Raw genomic sequence first — 26,290 nt, forward strand, 5'->3', positions numbered from 1 at the left:
TGTTAATAAGGCTTGAAATTGAAAGAAAAAATGTGCCTTATATTTTATATTTACACAAATATAGCTTTATTAATTTCTGACTGGTGGCTCTATGGGGTCGTTTTAATCTCTTACGAGGTTTATTGCAATCAGGCCTTGAGTACATGGTTGTATTGGTTCCATTATAGCCGTCAGCTGATTTGTTGCACAATTACTGTGTTAGACCCATTTACTTGAAAAATGCTTATTGAAATATGGAACAAACCTCAATTGCCTAAATTTATGGAGAAAATAATCTGTGAATATACCTCTTAGCTCCAAACAACCTCCCAATCCTAACCTGGATATTTACCCTCTTCTTCCAGCAGAGGGTGCCGGTTATTCAGATTTCATTCTGGAGCTTGGTCTGGAGCCGGAAGGAGGTGTTTGCTTCTGCCTTCCGTTGCTTGGTGTAGGAGTAACCCTGTAGTGTAGTTACTTTCTCGTTACCCTATTTTCTTCCTGCGCCTCTTTTGTAGTCCCCCAGCTGTTTGCTTTCGTGTGCATGAGTTTTGTTGTCCTCATCTGTATTGTTTGTCGGTGCGTGGCGTTTTGTGACTACTGTCCTGGTCCAACCATTGGGTGGTGGGTGTGGAGAGTGCTACATCAGGGTCTTGGACAGGAGATAGGGACACGCTGGGGGCCCAGACCTTACTACCATCGAGTGTACCTCTGAGCTGAGGGCTACCTAGTCTGAGGACCAGCTTAGAGGTCCCTATCTAGTCAGTTATCCATGACACCCATACAGGTCAATGAATAAGGTGCGTAATTGGGTCCTGTCACCAGATTTTTCATGTATAAACTAAAACTACCACCTTAAGTAGCACCAGTGTTGCATTCCATAAAGGTGCATATTATCCCCTTAATCTCCCTGTACACCCCCCAAATATCTTTTGAAAATCTCCCATGCTGTATGCAAATCTTTTGGTCCTGTCCAATGGCCATCCTTCGTGGCTCTTGTCCCTCCTCTCCACGCTGATCAACGTCCTATTCTTATGATTGCCATGGTTTATGTCTCCTGCATCATCCACGTAGCCGGGTGAAATCTCGCACCATTGCTGGCTCGCACAGGCTCACTTTGCTCTGCCTTACTGTGGGCTGATCCTAATACATAAGTGCACATGGGCAAAAGAGCAAGGTCTCTGCCCAGGTCCACAATTCATTTTTCTAATTTAATTAAATTTTTTAAAAAGAACAACACCTATTAGGCTTTTGATGAAATATCTTTACTGTCCCAGACAAAATTCCAATACCAGCAGAAAAAAAATGTCTGACTGGGTCATGCTTTTTAGGACTATTGTCTGCAACCATGTTTCCTTTTATTAAACTTGTCAATTCTGCAAGACTCTCCTAAAAGAGGGAAGATTTCCCTGACTTTCAAAGGAGCTAGTAAGTCTTCTGCTGAAAGTTTCCAAAAAATCATTGCTGCTTCAACATTGCATTTTCATGGCCCTGGGGTGCTTTTTCAATAGACAAGGCCCTGGTGTCTAGACACACGTTTATGATTTGTAAAATATAAATATGGAAAGGGTGCAATCTGTATCCTTTCCCATTAACAAACTCGGTTTAATCCACTGAATTTCTCCTTCTCTTCATTTGCTTCTTCTCCTCTATGACGCTGGCCAATCAAAACACAGCCACATCAAAGAGGGGAAAAAGAAAATGCCCACAGAAAAGGCCATATCTGCAACCTGGCTCAGTGTGCTCTTCATGGTGAATACTCTATAGTCACTGCATCCTTTGAAGAATTTGGAGTGCCAGAGCACTAGAAGGTTAAACCAAACAATGTTACAGGCAATGAATGAAGAATTAGACAAGAAATACGCTGGCCTACTGAAGAAGAATTGACCTCCATTATCAGAGTTCAAAAGAAGGTATTGCACTCCAGTGTTATAGTGCAACCTTTAGAACTAAGAAACACGGGAAAAAAACTGGTCCAAAACCAGTGGCAATTGGAGAAAGTACCAAGAAGGTATTCAGTTTAGTAAGACCCTGGGCCCGACTATTCTACAGGTGATTCTCTGCAGAACACCTATGCTCCAGTGCATAACGCCTGAGCTGACTAGCACAGATAAAACAGTAAAAACTGTTCCAGAATCAGTGGAACGGCTATAACTGGAGAAAATACTCAGAAGGTACTTAGCATGTATCTGACTATGATACAGGTGAGCTCTGATGCACATCTGTGCTCCAATGCATAGTGTTTGAGATAAGAAGCACATTTAAAAAACATAGAAACTGGTCCAGAATCTGTGTGACAGTGGCAATTAGAGAAGGTACTTAGAAGGTACTCAGCTTAGTTGGACCTCTGGACCTGACTATGTTACAGATGATGCTCTGCTGTAAACCTGTGCACCAGTGCATAACTTTTGAGCTGAGAAGCACAGATAAAAAACAGAATAGCTTTTCCAAAATCATTGGAACCGCCCCACAATTGGAGAAAGTACTTAGAAGGTATTGCTGGACCTCAGCATGTTACGGGCAAAGAGTTTTGCTGAACACCTTTGCTCTGAGGATTTACTTTGGATCTTAGAAGTGAAGGATTCTACAGACACCGTGTCAGTGTGTGTGTATATGCCTTTGTGTCGGGTGTGTGACCCTTACTGCTTTCTTCTGGTTGGTGTGCATCACCCCGCAGCCTGTCCCCATTGTAGACACAGTAGACAAACTCGTGACACTGGAGGACTTGCAAACTAAAACTTGAATGGTTTATTCTTCCCACATGATGACAGACAAGGCCTCAATCCTGACTGTTCTGCAGTTACTGTTTCTTTGGGACACTCTCACTTGACCTATCCCCGCTATCTTTGAACTAGTCAGCAAGCCACTGGACACCTGTGTCTCCATTTGCTCATGCTTCTTCTCACTGCTGTCCGCTTCTGGGCCCCAACAGCTGTCTAGTTGTGCAACCTCCCTGAACCCGCTGGGGTGAGCCAAAGACTCTGGACCTTTACAGATTTCCTCAGAGTTCCATGACTGGCTCTGGACATCATGCCACGTCTTTACTTTTCAAACCCTTCAGCAGAACTCCCTCTCTACCGGAACATGTATTTAACCAATCCACTGGCCATCTGTCACTCCTCCCCTATCTTATCTAACATATAATCCACCGCTGCTCTTGCCCAACCGCTAGGTGGTGCCGTCTGCTACATGGTCCCGACTTTGCTGCATCTGGGACCCGCACTTCACTAGAAGCAGTGGTTTATCACACTCATTAACAGTATACTTTATACCTAAGATACATTATCTTCATAACGCAGACAAACAGCATAAAACAGTAGGGGGAAGTGCGACCACCTCCTATGTAGGCACAGAAAAAAAATAGAAAAACTGGTCCAATATCAATGGAACAGTGACAATTAAAGAAGATACTCAGCCTTAATTTTAAACAATCCAGTAAAAGGTCCATTTCTAAAAGTTAATCCTGGTAGCATTTGTTCTGAGCCATAAGGATATTGATGAATGCAGACATTTAGGACAACACAGTTAGGAATAGGCAGAACTGATCTATGCCTTAGTTTTCCAGTTAATTTAGTTCCTCGCCTACTCATGCCAATGTACACTCCCACTGAGACACTTGGCATTTTGTAATAAATTACATGAAGAGTGCCCTATTCTGGTGTTTTCAGCCTTTGATGCGTCGGTAGAAAATAAATAACAAGATATTGCTTCTAAATTTATTATCTGTGGAACATTAACAATTTACACCTCCCTCCGTAGACTCCGTAGGCTCCGTAGACTGGGAATGGTTGAGTGCCATTGTCTTTCATTCCATTGAATTTCTGTCTCTCTTTTTTCACGTCTTTATTTTTTTGGCTTCTGGCACTAATCTGAAAGATTTGGGGCTTTTCAAATATCTTTTGTATGTTTCACTGTTGACTACTTCTTTCCAAATCAATTTACCCCTTGCTCTTCTGTTTTACTGGCAGTTCTCCATCAAACCTTTTAATGTGGCTTGTTTGGGTTTGTCGGCCATTACTAATGGACTTTTCTTGTGTGGGCTATTTATCCAGATTTAAAAAAAAAACGAATTCTGTCCTCTTCTTTTTGCGAAAGACTCATCAAAAGGCAGATTAAAGAAAGCTGAAAAATATCTAGTGGAACCGAGAACAAATTGCTGTGGACAGATATTAAACAAATATATTCTAGCTTAGGCTCCTGTTAGGGCTGCGGGTTTTGGACGCTGCATACTGACTACTAAACAGATAAAGATGGTCAGGATTTCTTTTGTGATTTCCATAAACCGTGGCGGTTGGTCCAAAATTTAGAAGATTTAGCAAAATGCAAATTATTTCTAAAGCTTTCTATGAAAACAGTCATAACTATAGGAAAATCAAAATGGGAATGCATTAAGTTCAAAGGCTCGCGACACAGATTTCAATCCATTGTATGAAGCTGAGAATATTAATGATTACTTTTATGTAATGTAGCAATCATATACCGTATTTTTTCGGATTATAAGACACACTTTTCCTCCCAAAAATGTGGGAAGAAAATGAGGGGTTCGTCTTAAAATCCGAATATAGCTTACCAGGAGGTGGAGAATTGACGTGGGCGGCTGTCTGTGCCGGTGGCTGTCTCTGCGGGCAGGCGGCCGGCTGCATAGAGCAGTCCGGTGCGCCTGGCATCTCACATGCTGGGTTCAAATGATGGCGCCCGGAGTCAGCTGCACAAGTGCCTCTCCAGGTGCCAATTCTTTGAAAATAGGACCACCAACAGAGCATTTGGGACACCTGCCGCACAGACTTGCTCCACACAGGCACCGCAGCTTCCGCTGCCAGCACAATTTCTGCTGTCAGGACAGACCTCCATGGCTGCCAGGACAGACCCCACCAACACCGCCCCTGCCTCCTGTAACTTCACTCCACCACCGCTGCCAACCCACTCTGGTATGACAACACCAGAGTATGAAGCGGATCCCCTTTTTTTCTTTTTTACCTTTTTTTATCTCTAAATTTGGGTGCGTCTTATAATCCGGTGCGTCTTATAAAATGAAAAATACGTTATTTCTCTTTAAAGGGGTGGTCCACTACACCAAATAGTAGCCACACATCAATGTTAAGCTCATAAAGAAGGCTTTTCTCAAGTACCTTGTATAGTAAATGCTGCATCTGAGCAGCGCTCTTGCGGTCCGCTCATTCCCATCACGTGACCCCCGGGCTCTATGACTTCTGAGATCCTGTGATGTCATGTCAACTTCTAGTTGACCCGACATCACCAAGGCGGGCCCCAGTCTCCCTGAGTGACTGGGCAATGGGCGAAGTTACAGTATGTATACATACCTTAGAAAATATTTTTTTATTAATTTCAATGTACTCAAATTGCTCCTGAAGAAGTGTCCATTGCGGGTTTCTTTACCCATGAAGTGTCCAATATTAAAAATGTTCTAAAACTCCTCTCTATTACTCAAGACTGATATATCCCAAAGCTTTTTGTATCACCCAGTGTCCTCTGTAGGGATTTTGAGTGAATGAAAAGGGGTTGCTGTCATTTAACACGACACATAAAGGGGTTGTCCACTACTTGGACAACCTCTTCTGATTCCATGTTTCCTGCACGTAAAAATATAAAGCCTATACTCACCTCCTGTACCAGTGCCCTTCTAGCGTTGTTCGGGCTCACAATGCTTGGACTGACTTGGGGTTATGACATTATGAGAGACCGGCTTCCAATCAGTGACAGCTTCCTTCTCCACACCTTCAGACCAAATGAGTACTCAACCGGAAGTAAGCACAGCTGTAGCTATGACTTCCTGTTGATTAAGTCATTTGGTCCAACAGTGGAGAGAGATAGCTGATTGCACGCGTGGTTCATGTGACATCAAAACCTCAAAAGGAGCTCGCTTGGTCCAAAAGAAGGGAGAAAGAAGCTTCAACTGATTGGAAGCCAGGCTCGAATTATGTCACAACCTTAAGTGAGCCTCAGCATTGTGAGCCCAGACACAGCTGGAAGGGCACCGGTACGGGAGGTGAGTATAGGCTTCATTATTCTACCTAGGGGAAACGTGGAATCAGAAGGGGTTGTCCTAGTAGTGGTCAACCACTTTAATGGATAAAGTATCACCCAATGGACACTTCAAGGGTCATTTCTATATGGCACTGGAGTTAAAAAACTAATTAGATTTTTTAATGTATTCCTGTGATACAAATGTCAATATATTTGCAGTTCTTTCCCTTGCACCTTTTTATCGTAGTCGGTGGTCAAAAAAGTAACGATAGATACTTTGTAACTGGGTATCTAAACAGAGGGTATTTAATTCTTTATCCCCCAAAAGAAAATCAGAACTATTATCCTTGTCCAAAATTAATCAAAGCGGAATTTTGGATTTATTTTGACTCTTCCTTACATATTCTGTAGTGCTAATATATTCTATATATCTTAAAAGATAAAGCTGTGACTTTACGGAAAACGTCTTAAACCTGAATAAATATCACATCTGAAAGACGGCTTAGCGCCATTAAATTTATCGAGGCCTCAAAATGAAGATGTATTAAATGGTAAAATCTTATGAAATATGTACGGGACGTAAGCCAACGCAGCCTCTCCAGTCTAGTAAACATTATTATGCCAATTTTGTCAAATATTATGCAAAGCACAGTACCATATGTCATGTAATTATTAGTCATTAGAAGTAGGTGGTACGCAGGATATTTTAGAACATTCCAGGGAGGCTTAACTATTATTGCTAAGTAGCTCTTCTTATATTTCCGCAGCCCTGGGGTCTCCAGAAGGACTTTCTTTCTCTGATATTACTGAGAACTCTGCTAAAGTCATTTGGCTAGCACCGAAGATCCGCGTTAACAAATTCCTGATCACTTATGTTCCTGTGGCTGGAGGTAAAGTCATGTTGGAAAAGTAAAAATGTGTCAATAAAAATGTAAAAGATAAGTGTACATCAATATGGTTCATATACAGTTGATTTATATACATGATAATTGCATATACAACCTCTTTAATGTCTATTGATCTGATGTAAACTGTCAATACAAAAAGAGAAACACATATATTATAGAGCCCAACCCAAAACCCAAAAGTCATTATCTCAGAAAATTAGAATAAAATACCTGCAAAGGCTTCCTAAGTGTTTCCAATAGTCCCTTAGTCTTGTTCAGTAGGCTACATAATCATGGGGAAGACCTCTCCCAGCTCGGAGGCGATTCTCCTGTTTCCTTTGACTTGGTGTCAACAAAGACATTTTTCCTCTTTCTTTCTGCTCTGTTAACAGGGATTTTCTGTGGAAATTGTGCTGATTGACAACCAACTCAGCTTAACATAGTGGGGAGGCGGCTGTCAATCAGTATGACGTCAGCAGTGACACTGCGCTGCTCTATTGACCTGACATCACAAGAAGCAGGAGAGTCCAGTCCGTGACTGTTCTGAGTTGGGAGGGTTCATCACAGGGTAGCTCAAGCAGTTAGTTAGCAACTACATGCCACCCAGTTCATAAAGAGCTTGGCCACTACTTTTACATTGATGGCCTATTCTTAGGATTTTTAATGTCTGATTATCTGGGGTCTGATATACGGCACCCTCATCAATCCGCTATTTTCAGTCTTTGCGTTGGCAGCAGGTGGCCGTACATGCTCATTTCTGGAGCTGCTCTGTCTTCTGATAGTGGCCTCGATTGGATACTGCACATCCGCCTCCTATTAATTTGGACTTGAGGTAGATGTACAGTACTCAGACGCGGCCACTATCAAAGATGGAGCAGCTCCGGAAATGAGCATTTACAGCTGCCGCCGTCAGCACCGAGCACATCTGATCGGTGAGAATGCCGGATATCGGACCCCAGCCGATCAGACATTGATGACCTATACTAAGGATAGCCCATCAGTGTTAAAGTAGTGGCCAACCTCTTAAGCCCCATAAGAAAAAAAAATTCTAGATAACCTCTTTAACCTTTGTTCCAAATTCTTCCTTACTATGGCCTTGCATGGAGAGAGACGAGGGGCTCATTCTCAAAATTGGCAGGACGCCAAAAGATTAGGTGTACATTATCTGATTTAAATAAGTGATATGGCATAATAAACTAAAGTATTAATGACCCATCCTTAGAACCAGACATCTATGTTTGATAGATGATTATTTCACCCCCAATATGATCACCCCTTTGCACGTTCCTGGAGCTGTGACTGTAGAAGTTTATAGTATACAGAACGGGAACCGCTCAGATCCCAGTCATTTTACTGAGAGTACAGCTGCAGTACACAATAACGCCACTGTGCAGCGTATGGCGCTGTTTTGGTCTTTTTACAGTTCTGTACACTCTAGCGGCTGTGACTCCAGGACTTTTAGGTTATCCATCACCCATCAATCTGATATTGCCGAGTTGCCTTTATTATCAAAATTTAAATTCTGAAAAGCCACTATCTTTTTGGAACAGTGACTGCTACCCTTCCTTACATTTCCTCCAAATGTACACGTACTCACTCCAAATCATAGTTATTGGAATAATTAGCACAAAAATATTATTTGTGTTCCCCTTACATCATAGATATTATAATTACCTCCGAATGTAGCTAGCCCAGTTATTCCAAAACTTTCAGCTATTTGCCATCTTTCTTCCAACTCTTTATATCCTTTAAAGTGAATCTGTCAGCAGGTTTTTGCTTCCTTATCTGAGAGCAGCATGATGTAGATAAATAGATTCTGAATCCAATGGTGTATCACTTAGATTATTGGGTGCAGCCATTCTGACACAATCTGAACATTTAGCTTTAGTCATGTAGCTGAGCCCAGGGAGCTGTCCTGCCCACACCAAGCTCTCACTAGAGATTGTACATTGGTAATGAAGTGTCAATTATTGCCTGTACACCTGCCAATTAGACCTAGCAATGGTAATCACCAAGTGATAAAGCTTTTAGTTTAAGTAAACAGCAGGACGCCTGATAAGAGAAGCACAGTTGATTTTTGTTTTTGAACCCCTGCAGCATGCTGTCCTCAGATTATAAAGCAAAAACCTGCTGACAGATTCCCTTGAAATTTCACTCTTTATTTAATGAGAACTTTAAAATTTAAAGAGGATATGTCATCGTTCCTGACACTTATGTTTTAGTAAACACGTTCCCATGAAATAACAATTCTGAAGCCTTTTTCCTAGAACTCGGCATTTTGCAGTTATGAATAAATTGATAACAAGCTATTGCCCATTGGGTTGTGTCCCTGTCCAGCAAGTGCTAAAAGTGAAAAGTTTTGTTAACAAGAAAAGAAGCTCCAGAATTCTTATTTCATGGCAATTACAAACATTAAATAAAACAGACCTGTCTGTAGAGATCACGGGTTAAAAATAAAATTGAATAGAAATTAAAGCAATTTCCAATTTGGGATTTGTTTAGTCACCTAAAACAACCTAATACTCTTCGTATTTCCAGGAGCCAGTAACACAGTGGAAGTTGATGGTTCTAGAACTCAGACTACTTTAGTCAACCTGACGCCGGGTGTTGAGTACCGCGTAAGTCTTGTATCTGTGAAAGGCAGTGAAGAAAGTACACCCGCCTCCGGTACCCTAACGACTGGTATGTATCCTGCTGCTAATGACCTGTATTGTATATACCTTCATTTAAAGGGGATTTATCTTATGAAGACTGTCCATGCCTATATACCATATTATAGTTTTATAGTTTATTAAGGATGAAGGTAGATGTAAAGGGGTACTCCCTTCTCCAATATGTAGTACGTGTAATAATAATAATAATAATAATAATAATAATAATAATAATAACATTATAATACCTCCAAATAGAAATGTAGTATAGTTCTCCTGATTAGCTATGACCGGAAGTGCGTACGACATCCGGTCATGGGCAGTGAGTGTCTTTGAAGTCGGGGTGCAAACACCTGGCATCAAATAAGCTCAATACTAACGGGTACAAAGATATGTATTTCCATCGTGCTGGGCATTATAAAGCATGTTATCACACCCACAGGGGCATGATAACATGCTAAGTGGACCGACTAGCCAAGGAACTAATAGGGCTAGTTGCTGGCCTTATTAGCAAAGATAAAATTCTTTTTATAAAGATCAGTTTATGTGTGCCACTAATGTATATGCTAGGACAGTTAGGTAGGGATTCTAAATATGAACCCAGAAGTGCTAGAACAGGGGTGGGGAACCTCCGGCCCGCGGGCCGTATACGGCCCGTGACGACATTTTATGCGGCCCCCGGGCACATTCCCGGGGACCATTGTGCTTTGGTGGCAGCCGCGCTTTTCCCGGCTGCCGGCCCTTTAAATCCCACAGCCTGATGCCCTGTGGGTAGATGCTAGAATGTATGGGCTCTCTCCAGATCCTGACTTCCAGGACCTGACTGCAGCCCATACATTCTAGGCTTATCCCCGGCCTGTGTGCTCTGGTGGGCGGGTAAGCAGCACGCTGCGATAAAGTCACACAGAAGAGCTGCAGCAGGTTTACCAGCCTCCCGAACCTGCTGTGTGTGTGTGTGTGACTCTCCCTCCCCCTCACTGCGAGTACTCAACCCATCGCTGCCCCCCCCCGCTCAGTGGTGTGTACCCCCTCGTACTGTGTGTACCCCCCAATGCTGTGTGTACCCCCTCGTGCTGTATGTACCCCCCAATGCTGTATGTACGCCCTAGTGCAGTGTGTACCCCCTAGTGCAGTGTGTACCCCCTAGTGCAGTGTGTACCCCCTAGTGCAGTGTGTACCCCCTAGTACAGTGAGTACCCCCTAATGCTGTGTGTACCCCTTAATGCTGTGTGTACCCCTTAATGCGGTGTACCCCTTAATGCTGTGTGTACCCCCTCGTGCTGTGTACCCCCTCGTGCTGTGTGTACCCCCTCGTGCTGTGTGTACCCCCTCGTGCTGTGTATACCCCCTCGTGCTGTGTATACCCCCTCGTGCTGTGTATACCCCCTCGTGCTGTGTACCTCCTAGTACAGTGTGTATCCCCCAGTGCTGTATGTACCCCCTAGTGCTGTGTGTACCCCCTAGTGCTGTATGTACCCCCCAATGCTGTGTGTACCCCCTAGTGCAGTGTGTACCCCCTAGTGCAGTGTGTACCCCCTAGTGCAGTGTGTACCCCCTAGTGCAGTGTGTACCCCCTAGTACAGTGAGTATTCCCTAATGCTGTGTGTACCCCCTAATGCTGTGTGTACCCCCTAATGCTGTGTGTACCCCTTAATGCCGTGTGTACTCCCTTGTGCTGTGTACTCCCTTGTGCTGTGTACCCCTTAATGCTGTGTATACCCCCTCGTGCTGTGTATACCCCCTCGTGCTGTGTACCTCCTAGTACAGTGTGTATCCCCCAGTGCTGTATGTACCCCCTAGTGCTGTGTGTACCCCCTAGTGCTGTATGTACCCCCTAGTGCAGTGTGTACCCCCTAGTGCAGTGTGTACCCCCTAGTGCAGTGTGTACCCCCTAGTGCAGTGTGTACCCCCTAGTACAGTGAGTATTCCCTAATGCTGTGTGTACCCCCTAATGCTGTGTGTACCCCCTAATGCTGTGTGTACCCCTTAATGCCGTGTGTACTCCCTTGTGCTGTGTACTCCCTTGTGCTGTGTACCCCTTAATGCTGTGTGTACCCCCTCGTGCTGTGTACCCCCTCGTGCTGTGTACCCCCTAGTGCTGTGTGTACCCCCTAGTGCTGTGTGTACCCCCTCGTGCTGTGTGTACCCCCTCGTGCTGTGTGTACCCCCTCGTGCTGTGTACCCCCTCGTGCTGTGTACCCCCTCGTGCTGTGTGTACCCCCTCGTGCTGTGTATACCCCCTCGTGCTGTGTATACCCCCTCGTGCTGTGTACCTCCTAGTACAGTGTGTACCCCCTAGTGCTGTATGTACCCCCCAATGCTGTGTGTACCCCCCAATGCTGTGTGTACCCCCTAGTGCAGTGTGTACCCCCTAGTGCAGTGTACCCCCTAGTGCAGTGTGTACCCCCTAGTACAGTGAGTATTCCCTAATGCTGTGTGTACCCCCTCGTGCTGTGTATACCCCCTCGTGCTGTGTATACCCCCTCGTGCTGTGTACCTCCTAGTACAGTGTGTACCCCCTAGTGCTGTATGTACCCCCCAATGCTGTGTGTACCCCCCAATGCTGTGTGTACCCCCTAGTGCAGTGTGTACCCCCCAATGCTGTGTGTACCCCCTAGTGCAGTGTGTACCCCCTAGTGCAGTGTACCCCCTAGTGCAGTGTGTACCCCCTAATGCTGTGTGTACCCCCTAATGCTGTGTGTACCCCTTAATGCCGTGTGTACTCCCTTGTGCTGTGTACTCCCTTGTGCTGTGTACCCCTTAATGCTGTGTGTACCCCCTCGTGCTGTGTACCCCCTCGTGCTGTGTACCCCCTAGTGCTGTGTGTACCCCCTAGTGCTGTGTGTACCCCCTCGTGCTGTGTGTACCCCCTCGTGCTGTGTGTACCCCCTCGTGCTGTGTGTACCCCCTCGTGCTGTGTGTACCCCCTCGTGCTGTGTACCTCCTAGTACAGTGTGTACCCCCAGGTGCTGTGTGTACCCCCTAGTGCTGTGTGTACCCCCTAATGCTGTGTACACCACAGTGCTGTGTACCCCCTCAGCGCGGTGTAACCCCTCACTGCTGTCCGTGCCCCCCCTAGTGCTGTCTGTACCCCCTGGGTGATGTCTATGCCCCCCCACCAGTGCTGTCCGCACCACCTAATGCTGTCCATGCTGCCACCAGTGCTGTCCATGCCACGGTGAGTGCTGTCTGTGCCCCCCTTATGCTGTCCATGCTCCCCAGTGCTGTGTGCCACCCCTCAGTGCTCTTAACTCGCTACTGCTGTCTGTACCCCCCCACTGCTTTCTATGCTCCCCAGTCCGTGCTCTCCTGTTGATGTCTATGTTCCCCCAGACCTGTCTGTCTCCCTCGTGCTGCCACCCAGTGCAGTCCGTGCTGCCACCCAGTGCAGTCCGTGCTGCCACCCAGTGCAGTCCGTGCTGCCACCCAGTGCAGTCCGTGCTGCCACCCAGTGCAGTGCGTGCTGCCACCCAGTGCTGTGCGTGTCCCCAGTAATGCCTGTGCCACCGCCAGGGCTGTCCATGCCCCCTACTGATGTATATGCCCCAGCCCCTCCTGTGATGTATATGCCCCATCCCCTCCTGTGATGTATATGCCCCAGCCCCTCCTGTGATGTGTACTCCCAGTGTCTCCTGTAATTTATGCGCCCCGGCCCCTCCTGTGATGTGTATGCCCCCAGCATCTCCAGACAGAGACAAACCTGGAAAAGCAGCTGTGAGAAACAAGATGCACGGTGGCTCAGTGGTTAGCACTGCAGTCTTGCAGCGCTGGGGTCCTGGGTTCAAATCCCACCAAGGACACCATCTGCAAGGAGTTTGTATGTTCTCCCTGTGTTTGCGTGGGTTTCCTCCGGGTTCTCCGGTTTCCTCCCACACTCCAAAGACATACAGATAGGGACTTTAGATTGTGAGCCCCAATGGGGACAGTGTTGCAAATGTATGTAAAGCGCTGTGGAATTAATAGCGCTATATAAATGAATAAAATTATTATTATTAATTATTATTATTATCACCGAACATCACAATCGTACCAAAGAGAAGCAGCTCCGGCCACCACAATAGGGGTGAGTTAATTAATCGTTTGACCAAATATAGCAGGGTTATTTTTCAGGTTGATAATGTTGTGCGGCCCCCAAAGGTTAGTAGGAAATTCCAAATGGCCCCCGGCAGTAAAAAGGTTCCCCACCCCTGTGCTAGAAGGTTCCCTTTAACTAAAGCAGACACCCCCAAAAGAAAGAAGATAGACCCCATAATCATACTCATGAGACTCCAAACAGGACTCTGTGGAACACGAGGACCCGTGGTGGGACACATTGAAGACCTGCTGTGGAACGCACACACACACACATATATCCAGTGATAACATACTGCTGCAGGGACCAGGAATGCAGTGGATAGCAAGGATCTGTGGTGGAATGCATCAAAGACCTGCAGTGGAACGCACACACATTTTCAGTGATATCATACTGCTTCGGGGACTTGCAATACAGTGGAAAGCAAGGACCTGTGGTGGAACGCATCGAGAACCTGCAGTGGAAGGCATTGATGTGTTCCACTGCAGAACCTCAATGTGTTCCACCACAGGTCCTCGCGTTCCTCATCGCTGTTGGCCGGAAGCAGTATGGTATCATCAGATGTTTCTGTGTGTGTATGTAATCTGAAGTGTTTGTGTGTAAGTGCCGGTCGCAAGTAGGGGAGGACCACACATAGATCTGCTGGGAGCACCAACTGTGTATCACAGGAGGACCTGGGAGTGACCTTAATGTCAAGTGTAAACTTACTCCCAAACAGTGCTTCCCCAAAAATAAGCCCTACCCCGAATATAAGCCCTAGCGCAAAATATAATATAAGACAGTGTCTTATTTTCTGGGAAACATGGTAGATCTGGTAAGGAAAATAGGTCAGATGGAGGAAAGATGATGAGTTCAGTTGAGTTAAAGGAAGCCTAAACATCACCCAACTGAGTAGTGCAGAATCTGATTTTTTTTTTAACCTTCGGTATTAATTTTCCACTACACATCTCAGGATATGTCTATTTGAAAGATAAGAAGGATACATCTGTAACCTAAGAAATTTCCATTTTAAATTTCTAAGTCTCAAATTGTATGTCACAGTCCTCGACAGTCCGTCAGGTCTAAGAGCCATTAATGTCACCGATTCTGAAGCTCTTGCCGTGTGGAAACCATCCTTGGCATCTGTGGATAATTATGTCATCTCCTATTCTGCGAGAAATGGTAAGGAGTCAGGACCCTTCTTTTTTTACTTTTACTAAAAGTCCCTTTTTTAATATTATTATTCCATTTATATACTTTGTGACATGTCTCTTCTTTTTCTGTGCCATAGCTCCAGCCGTAGAGGTTACAGTCTCCGGAAATAATGTCGAAAATGATATCATTGGGCTTCAGCCGTCTACTGAATACATATTAAAAATGTATGCTGTTAGAGGACCACTTAGAAGTCGGGAAATCTCCACTATATTCACTACAGGTGTAGTAACGCTGCAATTACATGAATACAAATGTCTACCGTAGAGTCTACCATAAGCGCTCACGTTAATTTAGATATTGAATGCATCTGTCCTGGGAATCAGCAAGTGATAATATAAATGCTAATGCTAGGTGTTCCTACCGTCTATATCCGGCATCAATGTTGCTTGTAGATGAAAAAGATTATCTATTGTCTAAAAGGAGATGCGGGCTTCTACTTGTCATACAGCTCTTGACACCAAGGCTGAGCTCAAGGGTTGTATTCACCAAAATTGTATATGTATAAAACCAGGTGTCACTAACAAAGGACTGAACACACTAAGGTAGAATAATATGATGACAGCTTGACAGATAGAAGTAGACAAAGCTACAAGTCTTTACTTTCAGCTTAGAATGTTTAGCCATTTTGAACTATGATGTTTGTTTCAAATTGTATAATTATTAATCACTGTCAGGAGAAAAGCCGCCCAAAACTAAAAACATACTTAAAGATGCCGGAGCAATTATCGAAAAAGCACAAAAAATAATCCTCCTAAGTCATCAGACATCAACATATTTAGTAAGAAAATAGCTTAAGGGGGAGGGTGGTATCTTTAGATTTGGATGAGGGTCTGGATTCACGCATGGGCCACCAAGGCACATCTAAAAACTACACTAAAAAATGTTGCAGAACCCCCACGTCTGACATAATGATGTTGTTTTAATGCTCCGATAAATATACATTTACATACTACTACTACTACTACTAATAATAATAATAATAATAATAATAATATTAAAAAGCTTGATAATAACACCTAAAAATAAAAATAATAAATTATAAGAATAAATATAATGATAATAATAATAATAATAATAATAATAATAATAATGATATATATATAGATATATATATATATATATATATATATATATTTTATATTATTATTATAATAGTTAGATAACAGCATAAATAACAATAATAAATTATAACAATTATAACAATATACATATTATTTTTATTATTATTATTAACAATAATAATAATTAGAATAATAATAAGAATACTAATAATCAAAAATAAGGCTAGATAATAACACCTAACAAATCATAGCAATAATAATAATAATAATAATAAAAACGCAATATAAAGCTAGATAATTACATCTAAGAAGACATAATTAACAATAGTTATATATATAAAATAGAAAAATTAATGATTATTGATAATAGTAATACTACTACTACTATTACTACTGCTACTTCTGCTAATAATAATAATAATAATAATAATAATAATAATAATAATAATAAAAATAAAGCTAGATAGTAACACTTAAAAGACGTAAACAACAATAATACATTGTAATAATAATAATAATAATAATAATAATACCAACAACAATAATAATAATAATAATAATAATTACAAGAATGAAGTTAGATAATAACAGCTAAAAAGACATAAATAACAACAATAATTGATAACAATAAGCATTATTATTATTAATATTATTACTATTATTATCATAAAGCTAGCTAATAGCAGCTAAAAAAGACAGCAATAACAGCAATAAATGATAACAATAAATAATATAGTAATATTATTATTATTATTATTATTACTAATAAACAAAAAATAAAGCTATATAATAACATGTAAAAAGAGATTAAAAACAAAAATAAATTCTTACACTAAATATAATAATAATAGGAATAATAATAATATTAATTATAATAATATAATTATTATTATTGTTAGTATTAATCTAGCTAATAACACATACAAATACATAAATAATAACAATAAATAATTTATAATAATAATAAACAAAAAATAAAGTCAAAAGAAGAAAAATTTGCCCCTTGTATTTGGCAGACGGTAGGATTTATAGCATGTTCCTGAAATAAATCTATAAAAGTACTGTATTCAGAAACAAACAGAAGCGGAACCATACCAAAGATCAAATGAAGCAGTGTAACAAATCATGGAAATTGGGGGACAAGTCCTTCTTATAGCACAATATGGTGGTGCTCAATCCTCCATATGACGTCCAATAAAGTACATGGAGATAAACGAAAAAAAAAAAAAAGGCGCATTCACCGCATTCAGTAAAAACTCTTCTTTGGGAGAAAATAGACATTATTTCTGCTGGCTTTCAGTCATGCCTGGAGCAGCTACAGTAAGAGCTCAGTACAGAGTGAGCGGAGGCTGTAAGTATAGCCAAGCATTTTGATTGACAGCTTGCTTTGCAGTGCATCTGTGTATAGCAAACTGTCAATCAGAGTGGCGGGGCATATTTACTGCCACCTGTAGCTGTGTCACTGAAATCTCTCTGTGAACCTCCATGACTAAAAGCCGGCAGCTCCCGGGAGTAATAAAGTTAATTTTCTCTGGATAGCCACACTTTTGGTGGCAGCATTGTAATGCAATTGGTATGCAAATTAGCCCAAAATCGGAAGGTGATTAGCATTTAGTCACATGACAGATTTCTTTTAAGGGAACTGATCAGTTCCCTTTAAAGACCATTTGTAAATTGTTTTTTAGTTATCGCAATGCAGATTATTCGATACAAGGAGGCAAAACATAACATTTTTGTTGTATTATGCTTTTAATCATTTTAATCTTTCTTTTTTGCAGCTTTGGATGCTCCTAGAGATTTAGCAGCAAGTGAAATTCAATCAGAATCTGCTCTGATCACGTGGAGGCCGCCACGATCAATTATCACAGGTTTCTTACTCATCTACGAGGCTGTGGATGGAACAGTCAAGGTAATCACAATGTATTGTAAACGCGATTACACCACTATATTGTACAGAGATACTAATTATCCAAAATTACTTATTGGACAAGGACAAATTCCTTAACACTTGCCACACTTTAAAGGGGTGGCTCACCCATTTTTTTTATTTTCCCAATGAGTGTCACTTACCATTGTATGCATCTTCTCCATTGGCTTGTATTTCCAGTTCTGGCACTGAGCGGCGCTATCCTGCACGCTCAGTGCCTGTCACATGACCCCCTGGAGCTGTGGCCGCCAGCATCCTCTGACGTCCCGGCATTTCCGGGCTCTCAAACTTGACGCTTACGTTAGAGGATGCCGGCGTCACTCACACTGATTGACTGGGCTGTGGGCGGTGACTACCGCACGTCACAGTCCAGCATTGAGGGGAGGATCCGGAGGACACCAGTGTGGAGGGGTGAAGGCAGAGCGTGCCGCTTACCATCGGTCAGCTGTGGGAGGTACGGGCTCCAGTGTGGAGTACAGGGGGGTTTCCTACACTGAAATTCCCCCTGTCACGCAAGTATGTGATCACACTGTCCACCCGCCCGCTGTGCTCAGCTGTCAGGAGAGCGGGCGGTGTCGGCAGTGTGATCATATAATCCTACCAGCAGCACAGGTGACCGGACGCTGCATGGGACCAATCTGCTCCACTCTGTCACCTGCACAACAAGTCCCAGAGTTGAGATAGTAAGTGACATGTAGCATCCGGTCACCTGCACAACAAGTCCCAGAGTGGAGACAGTGACATGCTCTGCTCTGACACATAGTGTGCTGCATGTCACTAACTGTCTCCGCTCTGGTACTTGTTGTGCAGGTGACCGGATGCTACATGTCACTAACTGTCTCCACTCTGACTTCTGCTGCATAGTACCAACTGTATACGCCATGATTACCATGATTAAGCAGTGCACACAGGAAGGAGGGGAGGGAACTGTTGTGGTGGAGATCTGAGGGGAGGGAACAGTTTGGGTGGAGCTCAGAGTGGGTGTGAGATAGATTGCTAGTTACTGCATAGGATTATGGAAGTTGTAGTAACTGAACCCAGGAAGTCAAGAGAGCGATTAACTCCATCAGAGCTGGAGCCAGAAATGAGGATGTTATGCTAGAGCATGATAAAAGGTAATATTGGTAAAATAACGTGATAGATGTGTGGAGAGGCACATATTAGCAAGATTTATCAGAAAAAAAAAAATCAGTTTTGGTAACTGGACAACTTGGGACATTTAAAACTTAACTTTTAATTGGGTTATATAAAATGATTTAAATAAGTGTAAACCGTGATCCACACACCAATTTAAAACCTGAAAATGATGAGGCCAATCAAGGATTATGGCGCCATCACCTTCATTCAACGGGTGAATATTTACCCATACCATATAACATATATATATATATATATATATATATATATATATATATATATATATATATAATATTTGATACCAGGCCACACAGGGTTGAGCTCTGCATTGAGCCATCACCGCCATTTCAAGTGCCATATGTCTCTCCTGATGAACATATGATGTGAAACGCGTCGGGAGGCACTTGGTCTGGATATTAGGGCTAGCCACAACAGGGTCAGATGTGGACTGCCCTTGTCAGGGCGGGAGCTTATCGTGGAAAAAGGGTCAGTTTAATCCCTAACAGGGTCAGTGACCAAGCCACTTCTCCCGTCATACTGACTTATGGATCTCAGCAACACAGGAGAACATTGACCCTACATTGGGATACAAGAAATGGATGAGATTATTCCATATTTTTGTCTTTAAATTTCTGTACTATCCAAACAATTATTGTTGATGGATTGACAGAGAGGATATTGAATATACTATAGAGTCACCATCTAATCGATACTGTATATGCCTGTCAAGGTGTTCCTTTGTATGTTAATTTACAGTATGCGATCTTAAAGCTGTGTAGGTATCCATTTATGCCTTATATCATCATTATCGGTAGACATCTCTGGGGTGTTTGATACAAACCTTTCACATATTGTAGGTCATATATACCCATTATTCCCCCAGTTATTGATTTTGGATGTGATATTCACATATAGGGCATCTCACCCTACTGTTCACCTGTGTTATATGGTATGGGAAAATATTCACCCATTGAATGAAGGTGATGGCGCCATAATCCTTGATTGGCCTCATCATTTTCAGGTTTTAAATTGGTGTGTGGATCACGGTTTACACTTATTTAAATCATTTTATATAACCCAATTAAAAGTTAAGTTTTAAATGTCACATGTTGCTATATTCACAGAAATCATACATGTAAGAGTTCGAATCTGCTACCTACTGGTGTTGAAATTTTGCTATTCCTATAACTGGACAACTTCTTTAACCTTGGGAAGAAAACATTTTTTTTTCTTTTGAGCTATAGTTGGGATTAAAATGAGTTACCTAGTGAAGAGAACCCCTTTTATAACTAAATCCTCCCCAATTGCTATAGGCTTAGCTTCAAGCCTCCATGCCATGTTCATTAGAGTAAAGGCAGCGTTACACGCTACGATTTATCTAACGATCTGTCGTCGGGGTCACGGATCCCGTGACGCACATCCGGCATCGTTCATGACGTCGTTGTGTGTGACACGTACGAGTTACCCTGAACGATCGCAAATAGGTTGAAAATCGTTGATCGTTAACACGTCGTTCTCTTTCAAACTATTGTTCATCATTTGGATCGCAGCAGACATATTGGTACGTGTGACACACTGCCAACGACGAACAACATTCAAACTACCTCCTTGGTCAAACAATATGTCGCTGAACGAGTTTTTGCGATCGTTACATGTGACCGCTAATAAACGACCTATGAGCGATCTCGGCAAATCGTAAATATGATCTGGGCGAGATGAGATCGTCAGATATATCGTAGCGTGTAACGCCGCCTTAAGTGCTAATCTTGGTTAATCTGGCCGTACACATTAAATTATAGGGGGTGGCCCTAATGCAAAAGGAAACCTCACTTAAATCCCTATCCATTTGATACTATAATCTAAGCTATTTTCTAATATACTTGTATTAAAAATTCTCTAACAGCAGTATATAACTACTATTCTTTTTTTTTTCTATTTCCTGTCTGATGGTGATTTGTTTGAGAATTGCAGTGCATGCTGACATAATCAAACAAAGCGTCATCAGTGGGCAGAGTCTATGGCAGTGTCTGTAGCCTCTGACTACTCCCCGAAATGAAGCGTCATCAGTGGGCAGAGTCTATGGCAGTGACTGTAGCCTTTGACCACTCCCCGAAATGAAGCGTCATCAGTGGGCAGAGTCTATGGCGGTGACTGTAGCCTTTAACCACTCCCTGAAAGAAAGCATCATCAGTGGGCAGATACCCCTTCCTTCCTTTGACTGGTGCTAGTGATATTTTTCAGTTCATTCAAGCCTTGGTTGCAAACAGGTGGTTTGTACTCCTCCTGTGTGTCCTCCTTGTGTCTTCCCTAGTGTTTAGTGGGATTGACAAAGAGCTCATTACATCCGTTCTCTATTTAGGGTCCAGCACTAGGGATACCTAGGGACAGATATTTGGCTCGGCGCATAGGTGTGGAACCTATCTAGGGTGGTGAGGGACCCCAGGGACCAGCAGTAGGTTTGGTCAGGGGTCACCATCTTCTCTCTCCCTAGACACAGGGCTTCCCTTCCCTTTTGCCATTCCCTTGGTTTAGGGGGGTTGATGAAGATCTCATCCCATCCGTTCCCTATTTAGGGTCCTGCACTAGGGATACCTAGGGTTAGGTATCCGGTTCAGCGCTAAGGTGCGGAACCTATCTAGAGTGGTGAGGGATCCCAGGGACCAGCAGTAGGTTTGGTCAGGGGTCAACATCTTCTCTCCCCCTAGAAACAGGGTTTCCCTTCCTTTCCCTTTTTGCCATTCGCTTGGCACTTTCTCAATGGTTGAAGAAGATCCTCTTGGAGGAGGTGTAGATATCATTCTTTGTTTATGGCAGTATTTTTGGCTAAAAATCTGAGTGAGTCCCCTTCATGGAAGAAAAGTCCCCGCACATGATTGGTCTCAGGAGGCTTTACTATTCTACTAGGTTGTTTTAATACATTCTAACATAATAAAATATGAGCTTCATCCATCCAATGTTGGCTCATATTCTCCAGTGACCCCATAGCAGCGGTAGGGGTGGACGCTGTGTTCCATATTCTCTTCAACCTTCTTTTACTCTATCTCTTTACTGTCATATCTCTATTTGGTAATTTTATGTCTCCCTTGAGTGATTTATTTTCCCATTGTAAATGGTACCGATGACATTTAGACGCAATAGAAGATACAGTCAGATACAAGATAAGGGAAAGGCAAAAAATGCAGCTGGCTTCATAGAAATGTGCTGGAGGCCACAAGGCCAGAAATGAATATGATTATTTTCTTCAACAAGAAAGGACAAGTCACATTCTTTGAATGAGAAAATGCATCATCATCTGGTGTATATAATCTGAGGTCTAAGGGGAGGAGAGAGTATGTGTAATGGGTCATGTACGGCTAATGGTTAAAACACTCATTAAATGCCAAACACAGAACAACATCTGATCGTCGTGCCGTCTAATGTTCATGTCAGATATGTACACTGCAATACTTATATTTTCCTCAGATGGCTTAAATATTACATACTAGGATGATTTTTCACACAGCTAACTAGTATCTAATAAAGTAATAGCTAGGATGTGCCATCCCTTTAGGACTTCGCCAACATCCTATCCCAATATGTAGTAGGTGTAATAATAATAGCAAATCACATTAATTAGAAATGTAGTATAATTCTCCTGATTAGTTATCTCACTTACCTCATGTGCAGGGTATTGCAGCTTTGGTATCTATTGTTACAACTACTAGTAACTAACTAATTATCAATATATGAGTTGTCACAATCATGAATACCTAACCTACAGTGACCTGCACATGAGGTAAGTGATCAGGAGATCTATACTACATTTCTGTTTGGAGGTATTTCCTAATTATAATATTATTATTTCACCTATTACATATTGAAATAGTATCTTAGAAATCGGAATACCCCTTTAATTACCCCCACCATTCGCTCAACTCTTCTTGTTAATCCGGAGAATAAAGGGGCTGTGATGCTAGTGGATGACTGTGCTGGGAATTTTGCTTACACTGCCATTTTCCGAGACCTGTAACATTTTCATTTTTCATCAGTGAAACTTTGATGATGTTTTGTTCATTTTTTGGCAAGCTGACTTTTTATTGATACCATTTGGGTGTATATATGACATTCCGATCGCTTCTTCTTGCATTTATTTGCGGTGTTGCAGCAACCCCCTTAAAAAATACTTGTGGTTCGATTTTTTTTTTTTTAGATTTTTTTTCCTCTTACGGATAATAATTGGGTTAATTTATTTTTTTTGTTTTGCTACATCAGACTTTTACAAATGCAACCATATCACATATGATTATGTGTAGTAATAATAATAATAATAATAATAACAATAATAATAATAATAGATCAGACTTTTACAAATGCAACCATATCACATATGATTATGAATATATGTAATAATAATAATAATAATAACAATAATAATTATTATTATTACAAATATTCAGAATCATATGTGATATGGTTGCATTTGTAAAAGTCTGATGTAGCAAAACAAAAAAAATAAATTAACTCAATTATTATCCATAAGAGGAAAAAAAAATCTAAAAAAAAAAATCAAACCACAGGTATTATTATTATTATTATTATTATTATTATTATTATTATTTTTATTATTATTTCTTTTGAATCCTAATGAAGGAAAAGAAGGATTTTATTTATTACATTTCTAAATCTTTTAAAACTTTTTTTTACTTTATTTCATTAGCTCACAAGTTGTGACATGCGGTAACCTAAATGCTTATTCTATATACCACAAAACCACAGAATTCAGTATATAGTAAAAATCACAGTCTCCTATGAAGCTAACATACACAATAGTCTTTATGGAAGTACCACAAAATCATAAGCAACCCATGGCTACCCCACAATCATCAAAGGGGGCGATAGACTAGGTCGAGCCCATAGATAGATACTGGATGGATGGATAGATGATAGATAGATAGATAGATAGATAGATAGATAGATAGATAGATAGATAGATAGATAGATAGATAGATAGAGGGAGGGAGGGATGGATGGATGGATAGATAGATAGATAGAAGGATGGATGGATAGATAGATAGATAGATAGATAGATAGATAGATAGATAGATAGATAGATAGAGGGATAGATAGATAGATAGATAGATAGATAGATAGAGGGATAGATAGATAGATAGATAGATAGATAGATAGATAGATAGATAGATAGATGGATAGATAGAGGGATAGATAGAGGGATAGATAGAGAGATAAATATAGATATATGTATAGAGGGATAGATGGATAGATGTATAGCGGGATAGATAAATAGATGGATAGATAGATGTATAGAGGGATAGATAGATGTATAGAGGGATAGATAGATGGATAGATAGAGGGATAGATAGATAGATAGATAGATAGATAGATAGATAGATGGACATACAGTACAGACCAAACATTTGGACACACCTTCTCATTCAAAGAGTTTTCTTTATTTTCATGACTCTGAAAATTGTAGATTCACATTGAAGGCATCAAAACTATGAATTAACACATGTGGAATGAAATACTTAACAAAAAAGTGTGAAACAACTGAAAATATGTCTTATATCCTAGGTTCTTCAAAGTAGCCACCTTTTGCTTTGATTACTGCTTTCCACACTCTTGGCATTCTCTTGATGAGCTTCAAGAGGCAGTCACCGGAAATGGTTCTCACTTCACAGGTGTGCCCTGTCAGGTTTAATAAGTGGGATTTCTTGCCTTATAAATGGGGTTGGGACCATCAGTTGTGTTGTACAGAAGTGTGGTGGATACACACCTGATAGTCCTACTGAATAGACTGTTAGAATTTGTATTATGGCAAGAAAAAAGCAGCTAAGTAACGAAAAACGAGTGGACATCATTACTTTAAGAAATGAAGGTCAGTCAGTCCGAAAAATTGGGAAAACTTTGAAAGTGTCCCAAGTGCAGTGCCAAAAACCATCGAACGCTACAAAGAAACTGGCTCACATGAGGACCGCCCCAGGAAAGGAAGACCAAGAGTCACCTCTGCTGCGGAGGATACGTTTATCCGAGTCACCAGCCTCAGAAATCACAGGTTAACAGCAGCTCAGATTAGATGCCAAGTCAATGCCACACAGAGTTCTAGCAGCAGACACATCTCTATAACAACTATTAAGAGGAGACTTTGTGCAGCAGGCCTTCATGGTAAAATAGCTGCTAGGAAACCACTGCTAAGGACAGGCAACAAGCAGAAGAGACTTGTTTGGGCTAAAGAACACAAGGAATGGACATTAGACCAGTGGAAATCTGTGCTTTGGTCTGATGAGTCCAAATTTGAGATCTTTGGATCCAACCACCGTGTCTTTGTGCGAAGCAGAAAAGGTAAACGGATGGACTCTACATCCCTGGTTCCCACCGTGAAGCATGGAGAAGGAGGTGTGATGGTGTGGGGGTGCTTTGCTGGTGACAATGTTGGGGATTTATTCAAAATTTAAGGCATACTGAACCAGCATGGCTACCACAGCATCTTGCAGCGGCATGCTATTCCATCTGGTTTGCGTTTAGTTGGACCATCATTTACTTTTCAACAGGACAATGACCCCAAACACACCTCCAGGCTGTTTAAGGGCTATTTGACTAAGAAGGAGAGTGATGGGGTGCTACGCCAGATGACCTGGCCTCCACAGTCACCAGACCTGAACCCAATCGAGATGGTTTGGGGTGAGCTGGACCGCAGAGTGAAGACAAAAGGGCCAACAAGTGCTAAGCATCTCTGGGAACTCCTTCAAGACTGTTGGAAAACCATTTCCGGTGACTACCTCTTGAAGCTCATCAAGAGAATGCCAAGAGTGTGCAAAGCAGTAATCAAAGACAAAGGTGGCTACTTTGAAGAACCTAGAATATAAGACATATTTTCAGTTGTTTCACACCTTTTTGTTAAGTATTTCATTCCACATGTGTTAATTCATAGTTTTGATGCCTTCAATGTGAGTCTACAATTTTCAGTCATGAAAATAAAGAAAACTCTTTGAATGAGAAGGTGTGTCCAAACTTTTGCTCTGTACTGTATAGATAGATAGATGGATAGATGGATAGATAGATAGATAGATAGATAGATAGATAGATAGATAGATAGATAGATAGATAGATAGATAGATAGATAGATGCAGTAATGTAATTAGTCAGCACTCTATAGAATCTCCACTATAGTACAGTCTCTGAAAAGCTAAATACATTTGCATTTATTACACAAGTACCATAACACCGTACTTCACATATATTAGAACCATAATTTGGAAACACTCAAAGGTTAATATGCAAAACATTTTAATTATAAAGTAATTTTGCAACGTTATTAATCAGAGATGGGGAAATGTGCCAGAGCCAGGCTCAGTTCAGTCGTTTGCCTTTTGCTCTTCTATTTTCTCATCAGAAATGAT

General features: G+C 41.7%; 1 protein-coding gene across 4 annotated transcripts in view; it reads left to right on the forward strand.

Annotated features, from left to right (window-relative positions):
* Positions 1-26,290, forward strand: part of TNC (tenascin C) — a 193,942-nt gene that overhangs the window by 99,749 nt on the left and 67,903 nt on the right. For all 4 annotated transcript variants that reach the window (XM_075324090.1, XM_075324091.1, XM_075324092.1 and 1 more), the window contains 5 exons: positions 6,732-6,854; positions 9,390-9,533; positions 14,616-14,735; positions 14,845-14,988; positions 17,608-17,738. In XM_075324090.1, the coding sequence (XP_075180205.1) occupies positions 6,732-6,854; positions 9,390-9,533; positions 14,616-14,735; positions 14,845-14,988; positions 17,608-17,738 (662 nt within the window). The remainder of the gene's footprint in view (positions 1-6,731; positions 6,855-9,389; positions 9,534-14,615; positions 14,736-14,844; positions 14,989-17,607; positions 17,739-26,290) is intronic.

Source organism: Anomaloglossus baeobatrachus, chromosome 9 (genome assembly GCF_048569485.1).
Source record: "Anomaloglossus baeobatrachus isolate aAnoBae1 chromosome 9, aAnoBae1.hap1, whole genome shotgun sequence".
Lineage (NCBI taxonomy): Eukaryota > Metazoa > Chordata > Amphibia > Anura > Aromobatidae > Anomaloglossus > Anomaloglossus baeobatrachus.